This window comes from Uranotaenia lowii, chromosome 1 (genome assembly GCF_029784155.1).
Source record: "Uranotaenia lowii strain MFRU-FL chromosome 1, ASM2978415v1, whole genome shotgun sequence".
NCBI classification, from domain to species: Eukaryota; Metazoa; Arthropoda; class Insecta; order Diptera; family Culicidae; genus Uranotaenia; species Uranotaenia lowii.
In genome coordinates, this window is record NC_073691.1 from 46,475,392 (window position 1) to 46,495,436 (window position 20,045).

The 20,045-nt window shown below is 43.4% G+C and overlaps 1 protein-coding gene across 5 annotated transcripts in view; it reads left to right on the plus strand.

Annotated features, from left to right (window-relative positions):
- Positions 1–13,913, plus strand: part of LOC129740284 (histone deacetylase 4-like) — a 198,149-nt gene extending 184,236 nt beyond the window's left edge. For 4 of the 5 annotated variants that reach the window (XM_055731894.1, XM_055731897.1, XM_055731895.1 and 1 more), the window contains exons 8-13: positions 3,550–3,792; positions 3,952–4,175; positions 4,243–4,674; positions 4,738–6,309; positions 7,454–7,773; positions 7,841–13,913. In XM_055731894.1, coding sequence (XP_055587869.1) covers positions 3,550–3,792; positions 3,952–4,175; positions 4,243–4,674; positions 4,738–6,309; positions 7,454–7,773; positions 7,841–7,901 — 2,852 coding nt within the window. In that variant the 3' untranslated portion in view covers positions 7,902–13,913. The remainder of the gene's footprint in view (positions 1–3,549; positions 3,793–3,951; positions 4,176–4,242; positions 4,675–4,737; positions 6,310–7,453; positions 7,774–7,840) is intronic. The other variant, XM_055731898.1, reaches the window with a different exon arrangement.
- Positions 13,914–20,045: the final 6,132 nt, after the last annotated feature.

The window sequence follows — 20,045 nt, forward strand, 5'->3', positions numbered from 1 at the left end:
TGTCCCGAGAGGCGTGAAAAATTTTTAAGACACTAAGCACTTCCGTCACAGTCTTTGTTTAAAAAAAACCCATTTGTATGTTGTATGTTAGTAATCCACCATGGGTGCACGGATTCACCGCAGTTTCTGCCAAAGTATGGGTTCACATACATTCCTTAGATTATTAGGTTCGACAAATCTCCAATGCACGCGCCACCATACCCGGACCCCATGGCTTCGTATGAATTGTTATGTGGTGAATGTATTGCGTGTGTTGATGTAGGTATATTTTGGAAGAACGAATCAATCAGGTGGGCTAGTTTACTTACAGGTATTCCGGCATCCGTGAATATACCTGGCCAGCTGGCAACTTATTGAACATTCCAATTATATAGTCAGTTATATAATGAAACACATCTTACCTGTCGGCCCGCTTATGGGATTCAAACCCAAAAGTTTTTCTTGCCGATACCGGGAATCGAACCCAGTACGCCTGGCGTACCAATACCAGACTCGCGCCAGCCTATCCACTAGACCACATCGGCGCTACCTTGTTTAAAAAAAAAACCCATTTTCCTAGAAAAATCGTCTACAAAGGCTAGGTATTATCGATTTTTACCTATCGATGTCCCTTTAATCGGACCACAAATGTCCGTAAGGACTAATTCGAGCAAACTCGAAGCGCGTGAACCCGTTTTTCCGAACGGTAGCCTACTATGTTTTCCCATTGGGAATACAACACAGTCACTGTTATCGTTTTGTCCGACAATTTTAATTCCGATCACTAAACCAGTGGCTAACTGTTCTAGTGTTCTAGTCTCTTGTGCCACATACTGAGGCTTCCGGCAGACGAACATACTAGAGCACTAGAGTCCCGTATTTGTTCAACTCAAAACAAATCATTTTTGCGGCTGGCAGTGACCACAACTTCACCATCACTGTTCACTATCTTGCACTCAGAGTTCGCGAAAATAACCGAATATCCTTTTTTCACGATCTGGTTTACCGATATTAAATTCACCGACAGTTCCGGTACCAGTTTCACTTCACTCACTAAATAGAACGTCATCACTATTACACTTGGCACGCAGGGTGGCAGTACCAGTGCCAGTCACTTTCAGATTACCTCCGTTCGCAGCTATGACATTTCCGGACGGTGGCCTGATGTCATCAAAAAACTCACTGTTGCCAATCATGTCTATGCCCCAGAGTCCACATACCAGTCGTTTTAGTTTGTTATCGTCGAAAACTGCAGTTTTCTTTTTTCCTGGATTTTCATCCTCGCGGATGATTCATCCCTTAAATTATCGCCGAAAAAGAGAACACTGTACTCATACTGAGTACATTTCGCTTCTTCTTGGCCCCATAAGCATTTGCACTTGCACCTCTACACTCACGAGCAATGTGCCCGTGTTTGCCACATTGTCGACATTTCGGACCTTTCGATGTAGTGGTGTGGTTTTGTTTGAATTTACAGCCATTTCCAGAGAACTTTTTCTCGGTCAGAGCCGTCAGAGCGGAGTCGTTTCCGGGAGATTGAACCTCTTGCAATAATTTTCTTTTCATTGCATTACCGGTAATTGGGGTTCCGGAGTTTTCTAACGCCATTATCATAGGGCGATACTCCTCTGGCAATCCGGCGAGCTAGAGGGTTCCAATCCATTCTTCGGGTATGGGAAATCCGATTCCATCCAGTTCATGCACGGTCGTTATGATCCGGTTGACGTAATCACTCATCGAATCGCAGGAGACGAGCTCGGTTTTGATCTTTTCATGCAACAAACCTACGCGCCGCGTTAGTCCCATGACCATGTCCTTAAAAGCCGTCTCCAACTTCTGCCAAACATCCCGCGCGGTTGCGGCGTCGCGAACGTCTACGTATGTAGTTTACCGGGTCCAAGAAGAGGATTATTTTGGCTCGGGCTTTGCGATTTTTATCAGGATCGATGCTTTTCTCTGTTCCGTCCGCCTTACGACCTGGTTTTACCGTACACCACAGATCCTCCAGATCAACGTAAGTTTGCACCGCAAGCTTCCATGTCGCCCAATTCTCACGACCGATTAGGCGCTCGATTCCGGGAAGGCTCGAAACATTGCCGACGCTCATTTCCACTGATCGGCAACTCGTGAAAAACTTTTTACGGCCGAAAACAACTGTATGAGAAAAAATACAACGTGTTTTTATAGGCCCATAACCTATAGAGTATTTCCTGAGACAGATTGTGGTAGGGTAGCTTTTTGTTTTTGTTTTGAAAAATGTAAACACCAACTGGTTGCCATTTTGATCTTTGATGATAAGCACTGTTCAATGCTTTCTTTTAAAAATTTCTTTTATTAAATGCATCAACATACCTTCATATCTTAGCTTGTTATGAATTTACAATAAATTAAATAACGAATTTATATTCTCCTCACCAAGGTGCGCTTGCGAAACGACTACTACAATTGCATTGTCAATTGTATTTTGTTATTATCTGGCCATTGAACATGCGTAATGTTGTTGTTATGTTTACCTTACCACGATATGCCGAGAAAATGTAAACATGAGAAATCAGCTGTTCGTCTGACAAGTGGGGAAATGCCTTATAGGGAGAGATAACGTGCAGTGGAAAAGAAAAGCATCTTCCCTATGCAAATGTTTATTGGACAGTAATGCATGAATACATAACGGAGTTAACAAAACAAATTATATACACTACTGTGTGAAACCTCAACTTGTAGTTTTTAGCTGTGCAATGAGTACGCTACAGCTTACACTCGTATACCAACAGTTTTCCATGTTCTCCTCCCACTTCAACACTTTGACAAAGACGTTCGCTCATCTGTCTATCTCGCCGCGTACTAGAGTTAGCAGTGGGCCCCATTTTATGCATTCTACTTGAACTGCTAATGCACCAGTCCGAGGTAATGGACCAGGAACTCCGACTTTATTCTCTGGTACTACGTACACATTTACTTAGACCACTGTTGCAAAGGTTTGTTGTAGACTTTAACCTCTAGGATTAATAACCATGAGACATAGTGTCAAACTTCTTCAAAAACCACCAGGATATTCTGTTAAACTTGTCCACCACGAAGCCTTCGTAACTTAACGTCTCTTTCTCTTGTATAAGTAGACGCACTGGCAAGATTGTCCATCATTTCCTTATAGATATTGGACTTACTTTTGGCCATTCGAAGCAAAGACCTTCTGAAGCTCCAGTAAAACCGAAAACTCCTCAATCTGACAAGATTGTCCATCATTTCCTTATAGATGTTGGACTTTCCTTGGCCATTCGAAGCTACTAGCTCCTGAAGCTCCGCTAACATCAAAAGCTCCTCAATCTCCATCTACAGTCTGAGTTTATGAGTTCAATTGAGGCGTTCGACATCGCTTAACCAATACGCTAGACTTAACAAAACCAACACCAGCCAAACGCGCCAAACAACCAACCAATATGTTGCACCTGTCTTACCAATTTTCCGTTGCTCAGCCGATAATTACTACTAACTAACCTAATCCAATTTGATCGCATGTCCGGGTTCGAAACCCCTCAAAACGCAAACGCAAACACAATACGCAACGCACAGCCTCCGAGTCGAACCTGCTGAAGATACGGATCAAGCAGCGAGTGATCGAGAAACGTGCCATGGGCCCGGTCATGGCGGCCCGCCGTCAGGAACGCTACCAGCAGGCGGCCCAACGGAGGTTGCAGCAGAAACAAAACCAGCAGCAACAGCAGCACGGCGGCGCCTCACATTCCCCGCAAGGACTGCCACCGGGCCATCCTCAGGTTACCTCACTCGCCGCCGCCGCCGGTGGTCACCCTTCAAGTAGGTATCCCCCCTCGAGGTTAACAAACAAGCCTTAAAATTGCTATCTACTATTGCACGATCGTTCCAAAACTGTGTGCTAAAGACACTAATCAACCTTGGAAAAATTGCGGATCTTTAAGGGTGGGGTAACTAATGCGTATGCTTTTCCGTTCACAGATTGCGCCAGTGGAGCATCCGATTCCGGTCCTAACTCTCCTCCTGCACTCGGAACCAGTGGCTCACCCTCAAACGCACCGATCCAGGAAGAAAACGAAGATCCTCAGTACGGTCCCGGTGGCCGGTCCAGCATCAACGATCTGTCCCTGTTCAGTTCGCCCTCGATGCCGAACATATCTCTCGGGCGGCCACACCTCAGCGAAGCGCACTCTACGAATCACATTGTAAGATACAATCGAGTACCTACATTTTTTGAACATAACAGCTAAACCGTTCAACCCTTCTTTCCAGACAATGGTGCCCCTCAGACCTCCTCCTCATCAGATGGTGGCAACGGCTGCTGGTCAGCCTCCGCCCCATCATCAGATGGCCCACCATCCACCGCCGCCGCCGCATCCATCGTCATTCGTGAGTCACCCGTCAATGCTGGAGCAGTTGACGGAGCAGCAGTTGCAGGCAGCTGCTGCTGCCGCTGCAGCTGCGGCAGCCGCCGGCCTCACCATCAATCCGGTCCACCTCGGTGGAATCCACAGCGGTATTCCGCCGGGTGCCATGTATGCCGGCGTTCCAATTACCGATGCCCAGGTGGCACAAGCGAGACTGCACAAACAGGGTCACCGGCCGCTGGGTAGAACCCAATCGGCTCCACTTCCTCTGGGGCATCCGATGCTGACCGGGGCAGCCGGAGTCAACATCGGCCAGACGCACTACGAGAATAGTGATGTAAGTTCCTTCATCTTCCCACCATAACCTCACTTCTTATAACTTTATTTTGCTCTTGAACAGGCCGAACGGCAAGCGTACGAGCAACATATACTGATGAAGCAGAAGATCCGGCAGACGGCCCTGAACCGCGCCAACTGCCGCGAGTCCCAACAGATCAAGGAAGAGGTCGAATCCGGTGAGGTGATCGACCTGACGGACAAAAAGCAACCGCCCAAAACGACCGTGATAACGTCCCCGGCCAATAGCAGCACCACGTCCATCAGCAGCGGTCTGAACCGGAGCGTGATCAAGAGCACCTCTCACGGTATGATTGCGGAAACCTTGAGCCAGCAGCAACAGCAGCAGCATGCCGAATTCCTGGCGGCTCAACAGCGGGATCTAGCGCTGATGCGGCACTCGATGCAGTTCGGAATGCTCACCGAAGATGTCTACAACCGGTTACGACCGCTGTCACGCACCTCCTCAAGTCCACTAGTACATTTAGGGGCTCCGGGCAGCACTCCGGTCGCCATGTCTGACACCGGCCAAGACGATATACCACCCCCGGTAAACCTAACTGTACAAAATCGTAGTCGCTCGATGCTCAGCTATACCAACGAAGGTCTGGCTTCTAGTCCCGGTCCCCTGCAGCTTACCACTTCTTCCTCGGCGTCGGCCATCCCGGTCCGATTAGTGCAACAACAGAACAACGGCAAAGCGACGACCGGCTTGGCCTTCGATAGCCTGATGCTGAAGCATAGCTGTGTCTGTGGCGATAACGCTACCCACCCGGAGCACAGCGGCCGGCTGCAAAGTGTTTGGGCCCGGCTCGTTGAAACTGGGCTAGCCTCCCGCTGTGATAAACTCCGTTCTCGAAAGGCTACCCAGGAAGAGCTACAGACTGTACACACCGAGAGCCACTCGCTGCTGTTCGGTACCAATCAGATCAACCGGGCCAAAGTCGAAGCCAGCCAGGTCAGCTTCGTGCGGTTAGCGTGCGGAGGCGTGGGTGTAGACTTGGATACCACCTGGAACGAGCACCATACGGCGGCTGCCGCTAGGATGGCCGCTGGTTGCGTGATCGATTTAACCTATAAGGCAGCAAAAGGGGAAATCCAAAACGGATTCGCCGTCGTTCGTCCACCGGGGCACCACGCGGAACCGAATGCGGCCATGGGTTTCTGTTTCTTCAATTCGATAGCCATCGCAGCGCGGCTCCTCAGGCAGCGGTTACCGTCGGAAATTCGGAGGGTACTGATCGTCGATTGGGACGTGCACCATGGCAACGGAACGCAACAGGTATTCTACGACGATCCGAATGTGTTGTACCTGTCGATACACAGGCACGACGACGGGAACTTTTTCCCGGGAACCGGTGGGCCAACGGAGTGTGGAGCAGGTCCCGGCCTTGGGTTCAATGTGAACATCGCCTGGTCCGGGGGTTTGAATCCACCGCTGGGGGATGCGGAATACCTGGCCGCCTTCCGGACGGTAGTGATGCCGATTGCTCGGGACTTCCAGCCGGACATTGTTTTGGTTTCGGCCGGTTTTGACGCAGCTTTTGGGCATCCGGCACCGCTCGGTGGTTACCGGGTGTCACCGGCTTGCTTCGGCTTCCTCACCCGGGAACTTATGAAGCTGGCCGATGGAAAGGTGAGTTGGAGATTTGAAGTTCTATGGTTGCTAGGGTACTTGAAGACTTCAAGGCATGACAATCTTTAAAGATCTGACGATCTTCAAAGACCTGACGACCTTACGGACCTGACGACCTTACGGACCTTACGACCTGACGACCTTACGGATCTGACGACCTTGAGATCTCACGATCTTAAGATGTGACGAACACAAGTAGTGACGACCTTAAGACCTGATGACCTTAAGACCTGAAGACCTTAAGACCTGACGACCTTAAGACCTGACGACCTTATGACCTGGCGACTTTAAAACCCGACGACCTTAAGACCTGACGACCTGAAGTCCTGTCGACCTGAAGACCTGTTGACTTTAAGATCTGACGACCTTAAAAACTGAAGACCTTAAGACCTGACGACCTTAAGACCTGACGACCTTAAGACCTGACGACCTTAAGACCTGACGACCTTAAGACCTGACGACCTTAAGACCTGACGACCTTAAGACCTGACGACCTTAAGACCTGACGACCTTAAGACCTGACGACCTTAAGACCTGACGACCTTAAGACCTGACGACCTTAAGACCTGACGACCTGACAACCTTAAGACCTGACGACCTTAAGACCTGACGACCTTAAGACCTTAAGACCTGACGACCTTAACGACCTTAAGACCGGACTACCTTAAGACCTGACGACCTTAAGTGGTGATGACCTTGGTGGTGAAGATTTTATGACAGGGTGACCTCGAGTGGGAACGACCCCAAGTTGGAACGATCTTAAGTAGAGACGACCTTAACGCTGAAACAACTTCAAGTTTGTACGATTTCGAAGCTTGATGACCTCAAGTCGGAACGACGTCAAGACCTCAAGTCGTCACAATTTGAAGCTGTAACGATTTGAAGTCGTGACTGTCTCATGTCCAGACAACTTCAAATCATGAAGATGAGAGTCGTGACAACCTCGTGTTACAGTACGGCCTTTTCTATTGTACCCAATTGCCGTTTGGACTCAAGTTAGTACTGGAAGCTTTTCAACGCATGATTTTATGGCATCATATGTTGGAAGACTTCAGAAGCTATTTTGTCTCCGAACGGTTGAAAAAGCATTGAAAAATTCCGTTGTAAGAATTTACTTAAGGTTCACTAATTTTTTCTCCACCAGGTGGTCCTAGCTCTGGAAGGCGGTTACGATCTGCCGGCCATCTGTGATTCGGCCCAGGAGTGTGTGCGGGCCCTGCTCGGGGACGACCTGTCTCCGATTGCGGCCAGCGAGCTTTCGCGGGCGCCCTGCCAGTCGGCCGTCGAAACCCTCCAGAAAACCATTGCCATCCAGCTGACCCATTGGCCCTGCGTCAAGCGCTTGGCGCACACCGTCGAGTACTCGGCCATGCAGGCCGTCGTCGGTGGTCCGGATCGGGACGAATCGGACACGGTGCAGGCCATGGCCGGCCTCTCGATGCAACCCCCCAACAGCAGTAGCCGGTAGGTTTCCTTGTCCTTGTCTCATCTCTTTGAAGATTTATTCATTTGAAATTTTAATGTATTTCAGAACTTCGGACATTTCCCGGGAAGATTCGGAGGAACCCATGGATCAGGACGAATCTAAGTAAATTGTTTTGTTTTGGACGATGCACTACACACATCTTTCTCGCTTGGTCCCGACGAGCTCCGGACGCCGGGCTGAAGGCAGCGGGAACCTTTGAGGTCGTCGATTGTCGCCGTCAGTTGGGGAAAAGCCGACGGGTTCGAAGGAAAGCGGGAGAGAACATTTTCGCCGCCCCCCTCATCAGCTATTTTTAGCGGGGGGTGCGCACCACTTTGGAGATTGTTTTTACTCGATCAAACAGTAATGTTGTTAGTTGTGAATATTTCACGTCTCGTCAGAGTGAATCACGCGCACGGAAAAGCAGAACGTTCTTTCGATTGGAAGCGGCCCGAGGAGGAGACACAGGAACTCTGCATGTGATTGTAGCCCCAGAAAATGCAAATGTTACCTCTCGATTAGTGAGAATGTTGAAATTTTTAAAATGAGATATAGAACCTGTTGATAAGTGAGTTTGGGAAGGTGAAGTTGGTCTCGGTTGGGTTAGGGTCGGAACAGAGCGCTGGAGAAACAATCAATTTTATGAGCTTAGACACCAGTTGGCAGGGTGAGGGACAGCAGCTGTCTGTGATCGACCGCGATTGGAAGGAAGGATTGGCTCAGTTGGATAACCACACCTATTTTGGTACAGAGCTTTTATTTTTTGTACACGGACAGCACTCAATCAGGGAATACAACGACGACTAGTTGGAATGTTTGATCGCAGAACACAGTAGAGTAGATTCCGGGAAACGTTCGTTGATTCGTTTGAAAAAAACTTGAGAAACACGTCAGTAGTTAGAAGTTTGTTTCGAGATGTTGTAGGAGTTTTTCCATGACGAAAATTGTTTCAGCCCAAAATTTCCATTGGCGAAATTGTTTTCCACAATTGAGTGGATTCTTAATTTTTGTTTCCTCTTAACTTCCATTAGAATAATTTTCCAGTCTCATCAAAGTGGAAAACATTTTTCCAACGTCGGAAACAAGTTTCAATTCTATGGTATCTTCGTATTCATAAAGTTTTAAAACGTAAATTTAAAACAGAAGGAAGAGATAAATGGTAGCTCTCGTTAGAGAGTTCAAAAGTAAAAAGGAGAAATTGACCTGAATCGAGAGATTTAGATCCGGAGACAGTAGTACAATACATATTTCCGTTTTCTGTTTGTTGTTTGTTGTTGGCTGTTGATAAGAAGGTATATCATGTTTGTATGTAAAATCGCAACGATTCTTAACCACAAACTGTTTCTTCAACGTTGAATTGAACGTCTTTTGTGGGTAGTAGGAAGAATGTCTGGATATTGATTTTTTTGTCTGAACACAAACCCCTCGAACGAAAACGGGTTGCAACGAAAACGAAAATCAGAATCTTAATTCGGTGGTAAAATTACTCAGGAGAGTAATAAAATAAATTCATGGTTTCGAAATTTTGGAGAGCTAGCATTGTAACCCGTGTCGCACAACCTTTGATTTGAAAAGCTAATTGTTAGGAAATTTTGCACAAATACGAAACGAGGGAAAAGCGAAACTTTAAGGGCGGTACGTTTGTTTAACAAAAATAAAACCAGTAATTACAAAGTAATTTTTATAATCAACTATTGATCTTGAAGAAAAATATGAAAAATGTAAGCTGATTTATGCTCCTTAATAGGATGTCGTTTTGGGTGATTGATACACTAAAACGTAAAATCATAGCTAAAGTAATCCTCCACAATCCACAAGAAGCTTATCATAGATAGAGATTGACTGCAAGCGTACATTACATATGTAAATGCCTACACCACAGGAAACTTTCTTCAACAAAGGTATACATCATCGGAGTCAAAACTATTAGGATACCTCTCTTAAAATTGCTCAAACAGCTTAACACACGAATAAAAATAAATGCTTTCGCGGGCACGACGTTTCCAACACCACACCCAAGTCAGTCAAAGCGAAACTCGTCGTACACAAGTTACAGTCACAGTCGTAGATTTACTCAATGTCCCCTGCTCTAACGGATAAAAGTAAGGAACACCTTAACCCTAGAACGCTGCTGCCATTGAATACAATATTTAAAGAAAAAAAACAGAGAAAGTCAATCCCTGTAATCCTAGTAACATAAAAAAGGGAAAAAACATGTGCTGAGTAACATTTAAATTCTTAAAGTAGGGGAAGCAAAAACAGAAGAAACCTATTTATAGAAAGCTGTTTAGATACCATGCATCCTTAAACAAGACGGAACAGATTTTTTACGCGAATCGAGATATAAGAAACAACAACTTGAAACTTAATAGCAAAAAAAAAGGGAACACAACTTTTGGAAGCCGTGAACCGTGAACGTTGAGTGACCTGTAGCTTCCTATTTTAGGCTCTATCGAATACCGTTTGGAGTCAAGCTAGCACCGATGATCTTCCAACGCATGATGAATAACATTCGGGTTAGGAATTATGCGTTGAAAGACTTTCGGTGCCAGCTCAACTCCAAATGGTAATCGAGAATTTGGGAGAAAATCGTAAAAAGAATCGACGACGTTACTAAAAAGTTTTTTTAACGAGTTTTTGATGCCATCAATCAACGTTGAGTGACCTGTAGCTTCCTATTATAGGCTCTAGAAAATACCGTTTGGAGTAAACTTTGCACCGGTGATCTTCCAACGCATGATGAATAACATTCGGGTTAGGAATTATGCGTTGGTAGACTTTTGGCGCCAGCTCAACTCCAAAGGGCAAGCGAGAATTTCGGAAAAGATCGTAATAAGAATCGACGACGTTGCTAAAAAGGTTTTTTAACGAGTTTTTGATGCCATCAATCATACGTTGGAAGATTTCTGGTGCTAATTTTACCCCGAACGACATTCGAGAATATTGCAAATGGTCCATAGAAGAAAACGAGGATGTGATCAAATTAAGGAGGATGTTCGAAATTAACCTTTGTCCTCGTGCCTCGCCGCTACTAACTTTTTCTTATGTGAGCGATTGCCATTTGGAGCTCATTTACCACCGGCAATTTTCTTCGATTTGAAAATAGTGTTTTTCAATTCTCAAATTTTCTTCTCCAAATTCGAAACGTGCTGGTCGCTGTTTGAGTTGTTAAGGAAATTTGTTTGAATTCGAAAGCCAACTAACAATTTAATTCTGAAAGTTGAAATTCTTCGTTTAAATAAAAATCGTGGATGTGAATTCAAATGAGAAATTCAAATCTTCCTTAATCTAAATTTCAATTTTGGGAATCTGAGTTGACATTGTATTTCTTAATTAAATAATCCTTGAAATTTTTCTCTGTGTATATTTTTAACACTGAACCAAACTCACGCATTGAAGTTGTCGGTTTTAATCAGTATTTTGAAAAAAAAAATCCAAAAAGACTAACGTGAGTATCAAAATGTTTCTACCCAAATTATGTTGATTTTATTATCACAATTTAAGGCACTCAACGTTCGAACGGTCTTCGGCGAAAAATTGAACATTTCAGTGAAGTAAAAAAGAGGTTTTAACGGTGCAATTTCATCAACCCATTAGTCAATAAAATCAACAAAAAACAAAACAGACAGCAACTTACGAACCCTTGATTACGACAAAAAAAAAACAAAACAAAACATTTTGAAAACAATGTGGAAACAAACTCTCACTGTTAATCGAACGAATGATTTCAACAACCGTAAACGGTCATTTTAAATGTTTATAATATAAGCTGAACAAGTGGGAGAGAAAAAACAATTGATCAAACAGGAAAAAACGAAAAAAAAAATTAAATTAAAATAAAACAAACGAATGATTACGCTTTTTGTGGTACCGAACAAGAAAAAAAATTAACAGAAAAAACCTCAAACAAAAAAAAATTAACGCTAACTCATATTGACACAGAGAGTAAAAAAATTTCAAAACAAAAAATACAAAGTATGTGAAAGAAAAACAAAACTATTATTATAGATTTAAACCAAAACACACACACTGAAAGTAATCGTAAACGTGGAAAAAACTGAGCTGATAGAGAAAGAAAGATAAGAAAAAAAAAAACAATAAACATTCCTCTTACTAAAGAAAGTTATAATTTATAGTTTAAAAGTAAGTGAAAGTTTGAAACGATGACGAGAAAATGACGCTAAATTAAAGTATGCGTGAATACACACATTAAAAACACACACACAAAAAAAACACTCGTCATTCATACAAAAAAAAACCACAACACTAAGGCAAGAGAGCGAGAGAGAGAGAATATCTTTATAAAACGTTAAGTAGACTATTTGAGTTAAGTTTATATCACTGATGTCTAGATAAGTTAAAGCAATGTGTGAGCAGCAAATGAGCGATCGATGATGACGAGAAAGGCTCTCGTCAAAGCTAAAACTAATTCAGTTAGCTAACGGCGCGCCGCGTTCTGTTGTGTTAAATATGATGATGATACCTAAAACCTATTATAAATAGTAATTATGTATATGATAGCAGCAGCAACAGCAGCATATAGTTGTTTTCTTAAACGGCGCCGCCAAATTTGGTGCGACAGAACGAAGGTCATATTAAGTTAAGTCACCGCCGCAGTAACACACTGATGGGAGGATCGATACTTCGCCGCGAGCGACTTTGATGGTCTGAAATTTACGTTTCATATTGTAAATTTAATTTTTGAATCTACCTTCCAATGATGAATTTGAAATTTTTCACACTAATTTTTATTTCATGTATTCTATTTAAATTTGAATTTTTTTTTTAAATTTATAATTCTTCTTCCAGTTACATTTCTACTAGGACGGTTTTCTCAGTGTATCCATATTACACTGAACAAAATTCACCCATCAAAGTTGCCGGAAAAAGCATGGAATTCGTTTACCTTATCCTTCAGGGTGTTGCAACAACAAAAAATCAGATGTGGTAGCATTGAAATGCAAAACGTAAACTCAAGAATAGCTAGTTCAATTTGTGGTAGCCGGCGAGATTTACTCCCTGGGGGAAGTTCTCTGCGTTCGGTATGGACACAAGTAAAGCAAGAATACGAATCATCACTCTGATGCGCTGAAATCGATTAGTTATTGCAGAAAGAGAAAATATATACATTTAAAAAATATATATACGAGATGGTAGAGAAACAGAAGAAAAAAAAACAAACAAACCATGGTGTTACAAAAACTAGATGAAACTATATAGCTAGGGTAAGTTATGTAATTGCAGTGCATACAAAATGATCCGGGTTCCCGGGAACTGAAAGTTACCGGTGGAGACCCAACTCGCGAAATGTGAACAATCCAATCATCGATTCATTTGAAAAATGAAAAAGAAACTTAGCTGGAGAAAAATCTATAGAGAAAAACTGAAGAAAGGTAGCATAAAGTCTATTTTTTGAAAACAGATGAAATCAATATATTGCTCCGGCATATATTTTGAGTCAAAGTGTAGAGAACAAACGAAAGTTAAAGTCAAAGAAAGAAAGAAAAAGTTAAATTTACAAAAAAAACATCCTAGCAAAGTCTTCTCTACATATAGAACTTCTTGGTCCGTACTTTGAACTGGTACTTTTTACTGAAACACTATAGTAGTTTTTTTTATTGTTTATCAAAAAAAAAAACTCAAACAAAAGATGTCCCGATCCCCTGGATGTGACAGGAATCTATTTTAGAAACGGAAAAAAATGCGCGCTACCCGGAGCTCGAAAACGCCAGGGGAATTTACACATGTTAAGCTTGACAGCGACAAACAAAACAAAAGAAAAATTTAAAAATGTTTATAAAACAGACCCAGAAACAAACAAACAAAAAAGTCACTCACTCATACACATCTACAAACTGTCCGTCTTAAATTGTTGTTTATGGAAAGCATAACATGAAAGAGTTTAATCTATAGAGAAAGAGAGAGAGAGAGAGCAAAAAAAGCTAAGCGATAAAACTGTTGAGTATAGCAAAGAGAATATATAGAAGAAAAAAAGAAGATTAACAAAAAACAAACGAAATCTTAAAACAAACAAATAATTTGGCAGAAAAAGAAAGTAAGAAGAAAAAAACAGAAAACCTGAAAAAATATATATTGATCGTTTTGTGTTACACGGAAAATAATAAATTATATTGAAAAATATGTTACATCTCTCCGGGCTTGGATTGAGTCGTTGTAAAAGTTGTGAAAATGCCTTGATGTTTTTTTTCTTTTAGTAACATCATGTCTCTGACAGAAAAAAAAACCTTAAATACTGCTCCTATTTCGGGCTTCAGATACCACTTGCCCGTTTTGAGCCAACCGATAAGCTTATCGACTTTTATTTTATCAAAGTTGGGCATGTGCTTCAAGAAATCGATGCCTTCTTTTTAGAGTCCGGCTTCTTGAATGTGCGCCAAACTTCGTGAGTATGCAGCTGGTAAACTTCTATTTCACTATCGAAATGAAGTCATTGTGACCGATTCCTCAGCGTTCCTTCAAGCGCTGGGAAAAAATCCGTAGATTTCTGCTCTCGATCTCATATGCCGTCAATGCGCAAGAAAATCTACAGCGCAATTCTTCGATGATGCTTTAGTTCAAAACCTTTTCTCAGCCCTTTTCCAAATTTCCGCTAAACAATCGGAATTGATGCGATCCAATTTTTGCGGATATTTTATCCGCAGATTTCTTCTCATGTTCGTTCTGTTTCTTTCTGAGCTGTCCCACAGCTGCTGTCAGTTGGCCATGGAGTTTTCTTTGGCTCGTGTTCTCACGTTTTGCGTGTCTCTATTTTCGTTACAGGAGTGCTCCACCAAAAAATTGATATGGGCATGACTCCCGCTACAACGCATGCTGCCTCCGACGAAACTGGATACGATTCAAGATCACCTTTTCCAGAACCTTTCCAACAGTATCCAGTAGACATATTGGCCTGTATGCTGATGGGTTCCCCAATGGCTTTCCTCCGAAATGTTCCGAGAAATTCCATAATCGCGGCCTTAATTGTAATGTTCGGTTCGCTCGTATCCCAGTCGTACGGGACTTGCAGCCAGCTATTGATAAATTCGCGATTTCCTCAGTTCACCAACAAACTGGTGGATGTGGGTTTTTACGATAAGCTCTCCTCGTCATTGCTGCGTCACAAGCACGTTACATAAGTACTTTTATGGAGGCTGATCGTAGTCGGTGCCACAAATAAATAACCAGAATGATTTCAATTGATTTTGGTTTATATTATAAACTTATAAACATTTTTGGCAACAAACACTCCCACATTTCCCCTATTAGCGTGTACTTACCGCCCTGCAGGATGCATGCTCGTTGAACGGATCTCTTTTTTGCGGCACTTTGCCTGCTCTGCATTCGTCAGCCGCCCTTCGCCTGGGGCCGATTGGATGGCACTATGTTACCTCTGCTGCTCTCTCGGGCGCCCTAAGCCTGAGGCCGATTGAATGGCACCTTGGTACCCCTGTTGCTGTTCGGCTGCCCTACGACCGGGGCCGATTGAATGGCACTTCGGAACCTTTGCTGCTCTTTCGGCCGCCCTAAGCCTAGGGCCGATTGGATGACACCTAGGTACCGCTGCTGCTGTTCGGCCGCACTACGACCGGGGCCGATTGGATGGCACCTGGTGCCTCTGTCGCTCTTCGGCCGCCCATTGGTTTGCAGTATTGGTACCTTGTTACATTTGATTTATTATTCTTGTATGATACGGTATAGAGCATTCTCGCAAACAATTTTCTTTTTACCCATTCTCTCATTTAGTATAACAAGCGTGTTGAAACGAAAGCGGACAAATAAAACGCTATCAGATATTCGTCAGTGAATACACTGAAACAAACAAACCCCATAAGCAAAATGAATAGTCAAGCAGAAAACGGGCAAACATTTAACTGAACTCATGACAACATTGGCCGCAACGTAGCAAGCGGAAAAGTTCGGCAATCGACTGTCATTGATGACAAACAAAATTTTGATTTGGCAATATTGGCAACATTGAAGGTGTCATTCGAGCGGGCTTCCGGAAGAAAAAAAACGACACTAATCGTTTGGAAGTCGTAGTGCTCGCGTGTTCGCCGCAAGTCGGCATTTATGCCCGAGGAGTTGGGGCGAAATAGCACCCGGAGGGTAAGCCAAACCATACCGTGCGCGTCAGCAAGAAACTAACACCAGTTTCTAATAGGTTTCGCTTCACGGCCACGGCCAATTAAACACGGACGAGGAAGAAACAAAGCGGGAAACGCTTTCAGAAACGGGACCTAAAAAGAAATGCTGCCATAAGGGTCTATCACGTAAGTCAAGCCAATCAAAATTAAAATTGCCGCATCTAACGGGAAAATCCCGACGTCTGCAGGACCCTTTTTTTGGTACCCTTTTTATTTCCGCCGCGGAAAAGAAAAAATTGGTTCACGAAGCGGGATCTTCCGGTGTTGCTCCATTTTTCACCTACGGGAATCCGGTTTCGGAACGGCCAGGTCCACCAAAAGTCATCTTCCGGACTAGGCGTTCATCGAGCTTGGTGAGCGGAAGCGGGTCGACGATTCAGGATGAACGTGGTAGTCCTGAAGGCACAAAATCGTTCCCCGTGACGTTCAGAGTTTCCCAAGAGGCGGGACGTGGTGCAGGAGGTCCAGCACTCCGACCGAGTGGTAACATGGCAGCAATGGTAGCGCGGGGAGGTTTGTGCAACAGCAAACCAAACCGTGTTGCTCCAACGAGCAGTCGACGAAGGAGGAAACGTGGTGTAGGAACACCGCCAAAGTTCGAGCCGAATGGGTTCGGTGGTGCAAAACACCGCCGAGTGATGAGTCCCGCGGGTACGGTGGTGCAAAACTCCACCATGTCACGAATCGAGCCAATCAGGAGACGGATCCCGAATCGACGGCTAAAGCAGCCCAGGTCGATGGTTGATGCGCCGCGGGGAGGTCCATCCGAACCGTGGTGCTCAAAACGAAATCGAGCTAGTGCGTGGGCGATGCACAACAGTGTGCGTGAGTCTCATCCGTCATCAGTTTGCGCAAACATCACTCCCAGCCTGAAATCCGAAGCAGTTAAGAATCGCCTCCGTTGCCACAAGGTCATAACAACTCGACGAAAGGTCTCCGGCCGAGTGCCTGAGCCAGACGGAAGAGGAGCGTGCGAACCAGAGCATGCCCAGGATGCTGTCTCCCCGGATTCCGGCCAGCTCGCCCAGGACCAAACAGGAACACTAAGAGTGAGTCGATTTCTTGATTGTTATATGCTTGGGAGGAATATAATGGGATAAATTCACAAACATGTGTTTGCGATTTGAATTTTGTTGTTGGCATCGTCCATACACTCCGCCACATCACAATGGGTATTTTACCATCTTATTCGGCTGAAATATAAACGCCATTTCATTCGACATAACAGAATTCATTTTCCATTACAACCTAGTTGGTCGTTGATCGCCCTACGCCTGTGGCGCCTCCTGGGGACTACCAGGGGGCTGCTGTCGTCCTTTCGGCGGTTTGGTTGCACGAGTTGAAATTGTCAATCTCCGAAAAGGGGTTCTGAGGAAACGGATCCATTTTAAATGTGCGGCCTTCTCGGGAGTTCTCGGCAAAACTCTGCGGAACTGGCTCGTTCGGTCGTTCCTTTTCCTACAGAATGGAAAAGAGCGTAAGTGCTGGGAGCGTTCGCTTTGAAATCAGGAAATCCTACCTGTTGAACTGTCGATCTAATCGACTTATCGGAACGAACAACCACGAACGGTTATATGAGCGGATTGCTCGTTCCTGCGGGTTTCGGAATGGGTTTTAAAATTTTTGTGATTCCCGCTATGGGTTTATCGTACCTGTGTCCATGGGCAATGATGATCGACGTCCCAACTCCAATCTGGAACGCAACCGGTAAAAACCCGCTTTTCTGTGCGCCACTTGTGGCCAATTTCCGGGCACTTTAATTTTTTTACGACCGGTACTTGCCAAAACTTCCAACACAATTGCGTTTCTTTTCCGCGTGCACGCTCATTTTTTTATAACCATTTATGGTTCTTAAATAACCATTTTAAAGGTTTTGCTTGTAAACCGTCAATTTGGTTATTTTTCAACAATATTTTTAGAAAGAATTTTAACCATTTTGATAGTTCTCCAGCATTAACCACAAAATGGTTGAAAAAATTGGAATTTCTTTATCGCCATTTTGAAAATGATTGTTTTGCAGCCCGGTGTGTTTTTCGAATTTAGGCATTAATCTGTTTTGTATTGCTAAAAGTGAAATTATAAGGCCAACACTGTCTGCTGAAAGTAAGTCTTTAATGAATAATATGCGAGATACTCGAAATTAATGCGATTTATTTGTTTCCCAATAGGATGCTCAAATTGCGGGTCCTCAGGGTCATTTTCCGTACCCTCCGGAAAGCAGAATCCGATCGAACTGTCCATGGAACACATGCCGTAGAGGAGCCGGTAGATTCTTTGCTGTTGGTAGCTCGAAATGTCTGGGCGAGGCCCTCACCAACAACAAAATCAATCTCCAAATCAACAGCAGGAGCAGCAACAGATTTCCGGAAGATACAACGGCAGCCTGCAGCTAAATCAGAAACGAAGAATGCTAGCGAGTCGCAGGAATATGCGAATGAGGTGTCAATTGTTGTCACAGGACCACAGGACCAGAACGAGGTAAAAAAGATCGCATCAAAGCCAGCAGGAGAAGCCCTATTCCGTGAGAATAGTAACACAGGTGACGAAGGGTTTTTGAGGAATCGATGACGAAATGACTCGAGTTGGGCAGGAAGAGGAGGAGGTGGTGCAGCTTATCATCGGAGGAATGACTATCGTGACCGGAGATGTAAGGCTTTACAAAAATGCCATTATAATTATTTTTAAACTGTATTTTATTGTATTGTATTTTAATAATTCGATTCAATATTAAAGCATTTTTGTAAATCATGCAATAAATAAGAATATTGAATTGAAAAACTCTGATTTTTATTGAAAATTTTATAAGAAATCCTCAAGAACCTACAAAAGTAGCTCATTTGAATTTCGGTTGTAAAATAACCATTTTTCAACTTCACCTTCAGAATCCCATTCGGTTGAAAAATAACCATATTCCAACTTCTCCCCTAGAAGTCATTTTATGACTTCTCACGGAGAACTCATAAAATGACATTTCCCGGGAAAAGGTCAAAAATGGTTATTTTTGAAACCTTAATGGTTTAATAATTTCTAGCGTGTGGACGGTTTTGACAGCTTCTACACGCTCCGTTCGGTTTCCTCCGAATTGGGTGCTTTTAACCCGAACCTGCCCGCTTGGCGCATTTTAACCTATTTTGGTTTCATATTTACAACACACTAATTTTTACTCAGCATGGAGATGAGTTTTATGTCTAGTTAAAAATTGTTTATTAGTGCTTATTGCAAATAATTCATAATAAAATCATGCCTATGGATGTTTAAGGCTATGCAGCACAAATGAAACTAGCTGGATAAATTTATGCCTCAAAAATAATCAAAAGTTTCCAAGACACCTGGCAAAGCGGCTGATTTGTGAATCTTTTTGAAGCCCGTTACAATGAAAAACTACAAAAATGTGTTGATGCAAATCTGAATAGTAATCAGTAACATCAAGTGGTAAGAAAATAAGTGTATTTTCATTACAATAATTTAATGACATTTGTATTATTCAATCGGAAGATAATATTTGAAGTAGGTATCAAGTGGATTCGATACTGATATCGATTTTTTTTTATATCAGAAAGCTTAAAAATCACTGCTTGGTGATTGAATTAGCTAAAAAATACTTTTTTTAACTGTAATAATATTTTTTTAGTCTTATTCCTAGATATTCAAATGTATTGCTGAGTATAAACATCAAAAAACACTTTTGGCCAACTTTTTGTTCTATATACTCCTCTGTGCGGTGCTAAGTGCATTGTACGTGTATGACAATGCCACGTTAGGATGTTTTGATCTTCTCGTTATAATCGCGCGGTTAAATTCGGTGAATTGCAACGGTTCAAGGTACATTATACGTGTATGACAATGCCAAGTTAGGATGCCTTGCTCTTCTCGTTATAAACGCGCGATAAAATTTCGTGAGTTGAACATGTGCCGAGTGCGTTGAACATGTATGACAGTGCCACGTTAGGAGGCTTTGCTTTTCTCGTTTTGAGCGCGCGGTAAAAATCGGTGAGTTGTATCGGTGGCATTGTACGCGTATGACAATACCACGTTAGGACGTATTTGCTCTAAATACAAACGCGATGTACTCGATAGTGTGCGACGCGACGATCACTAAATATTTAACTTTGCTTTGATCACATCCC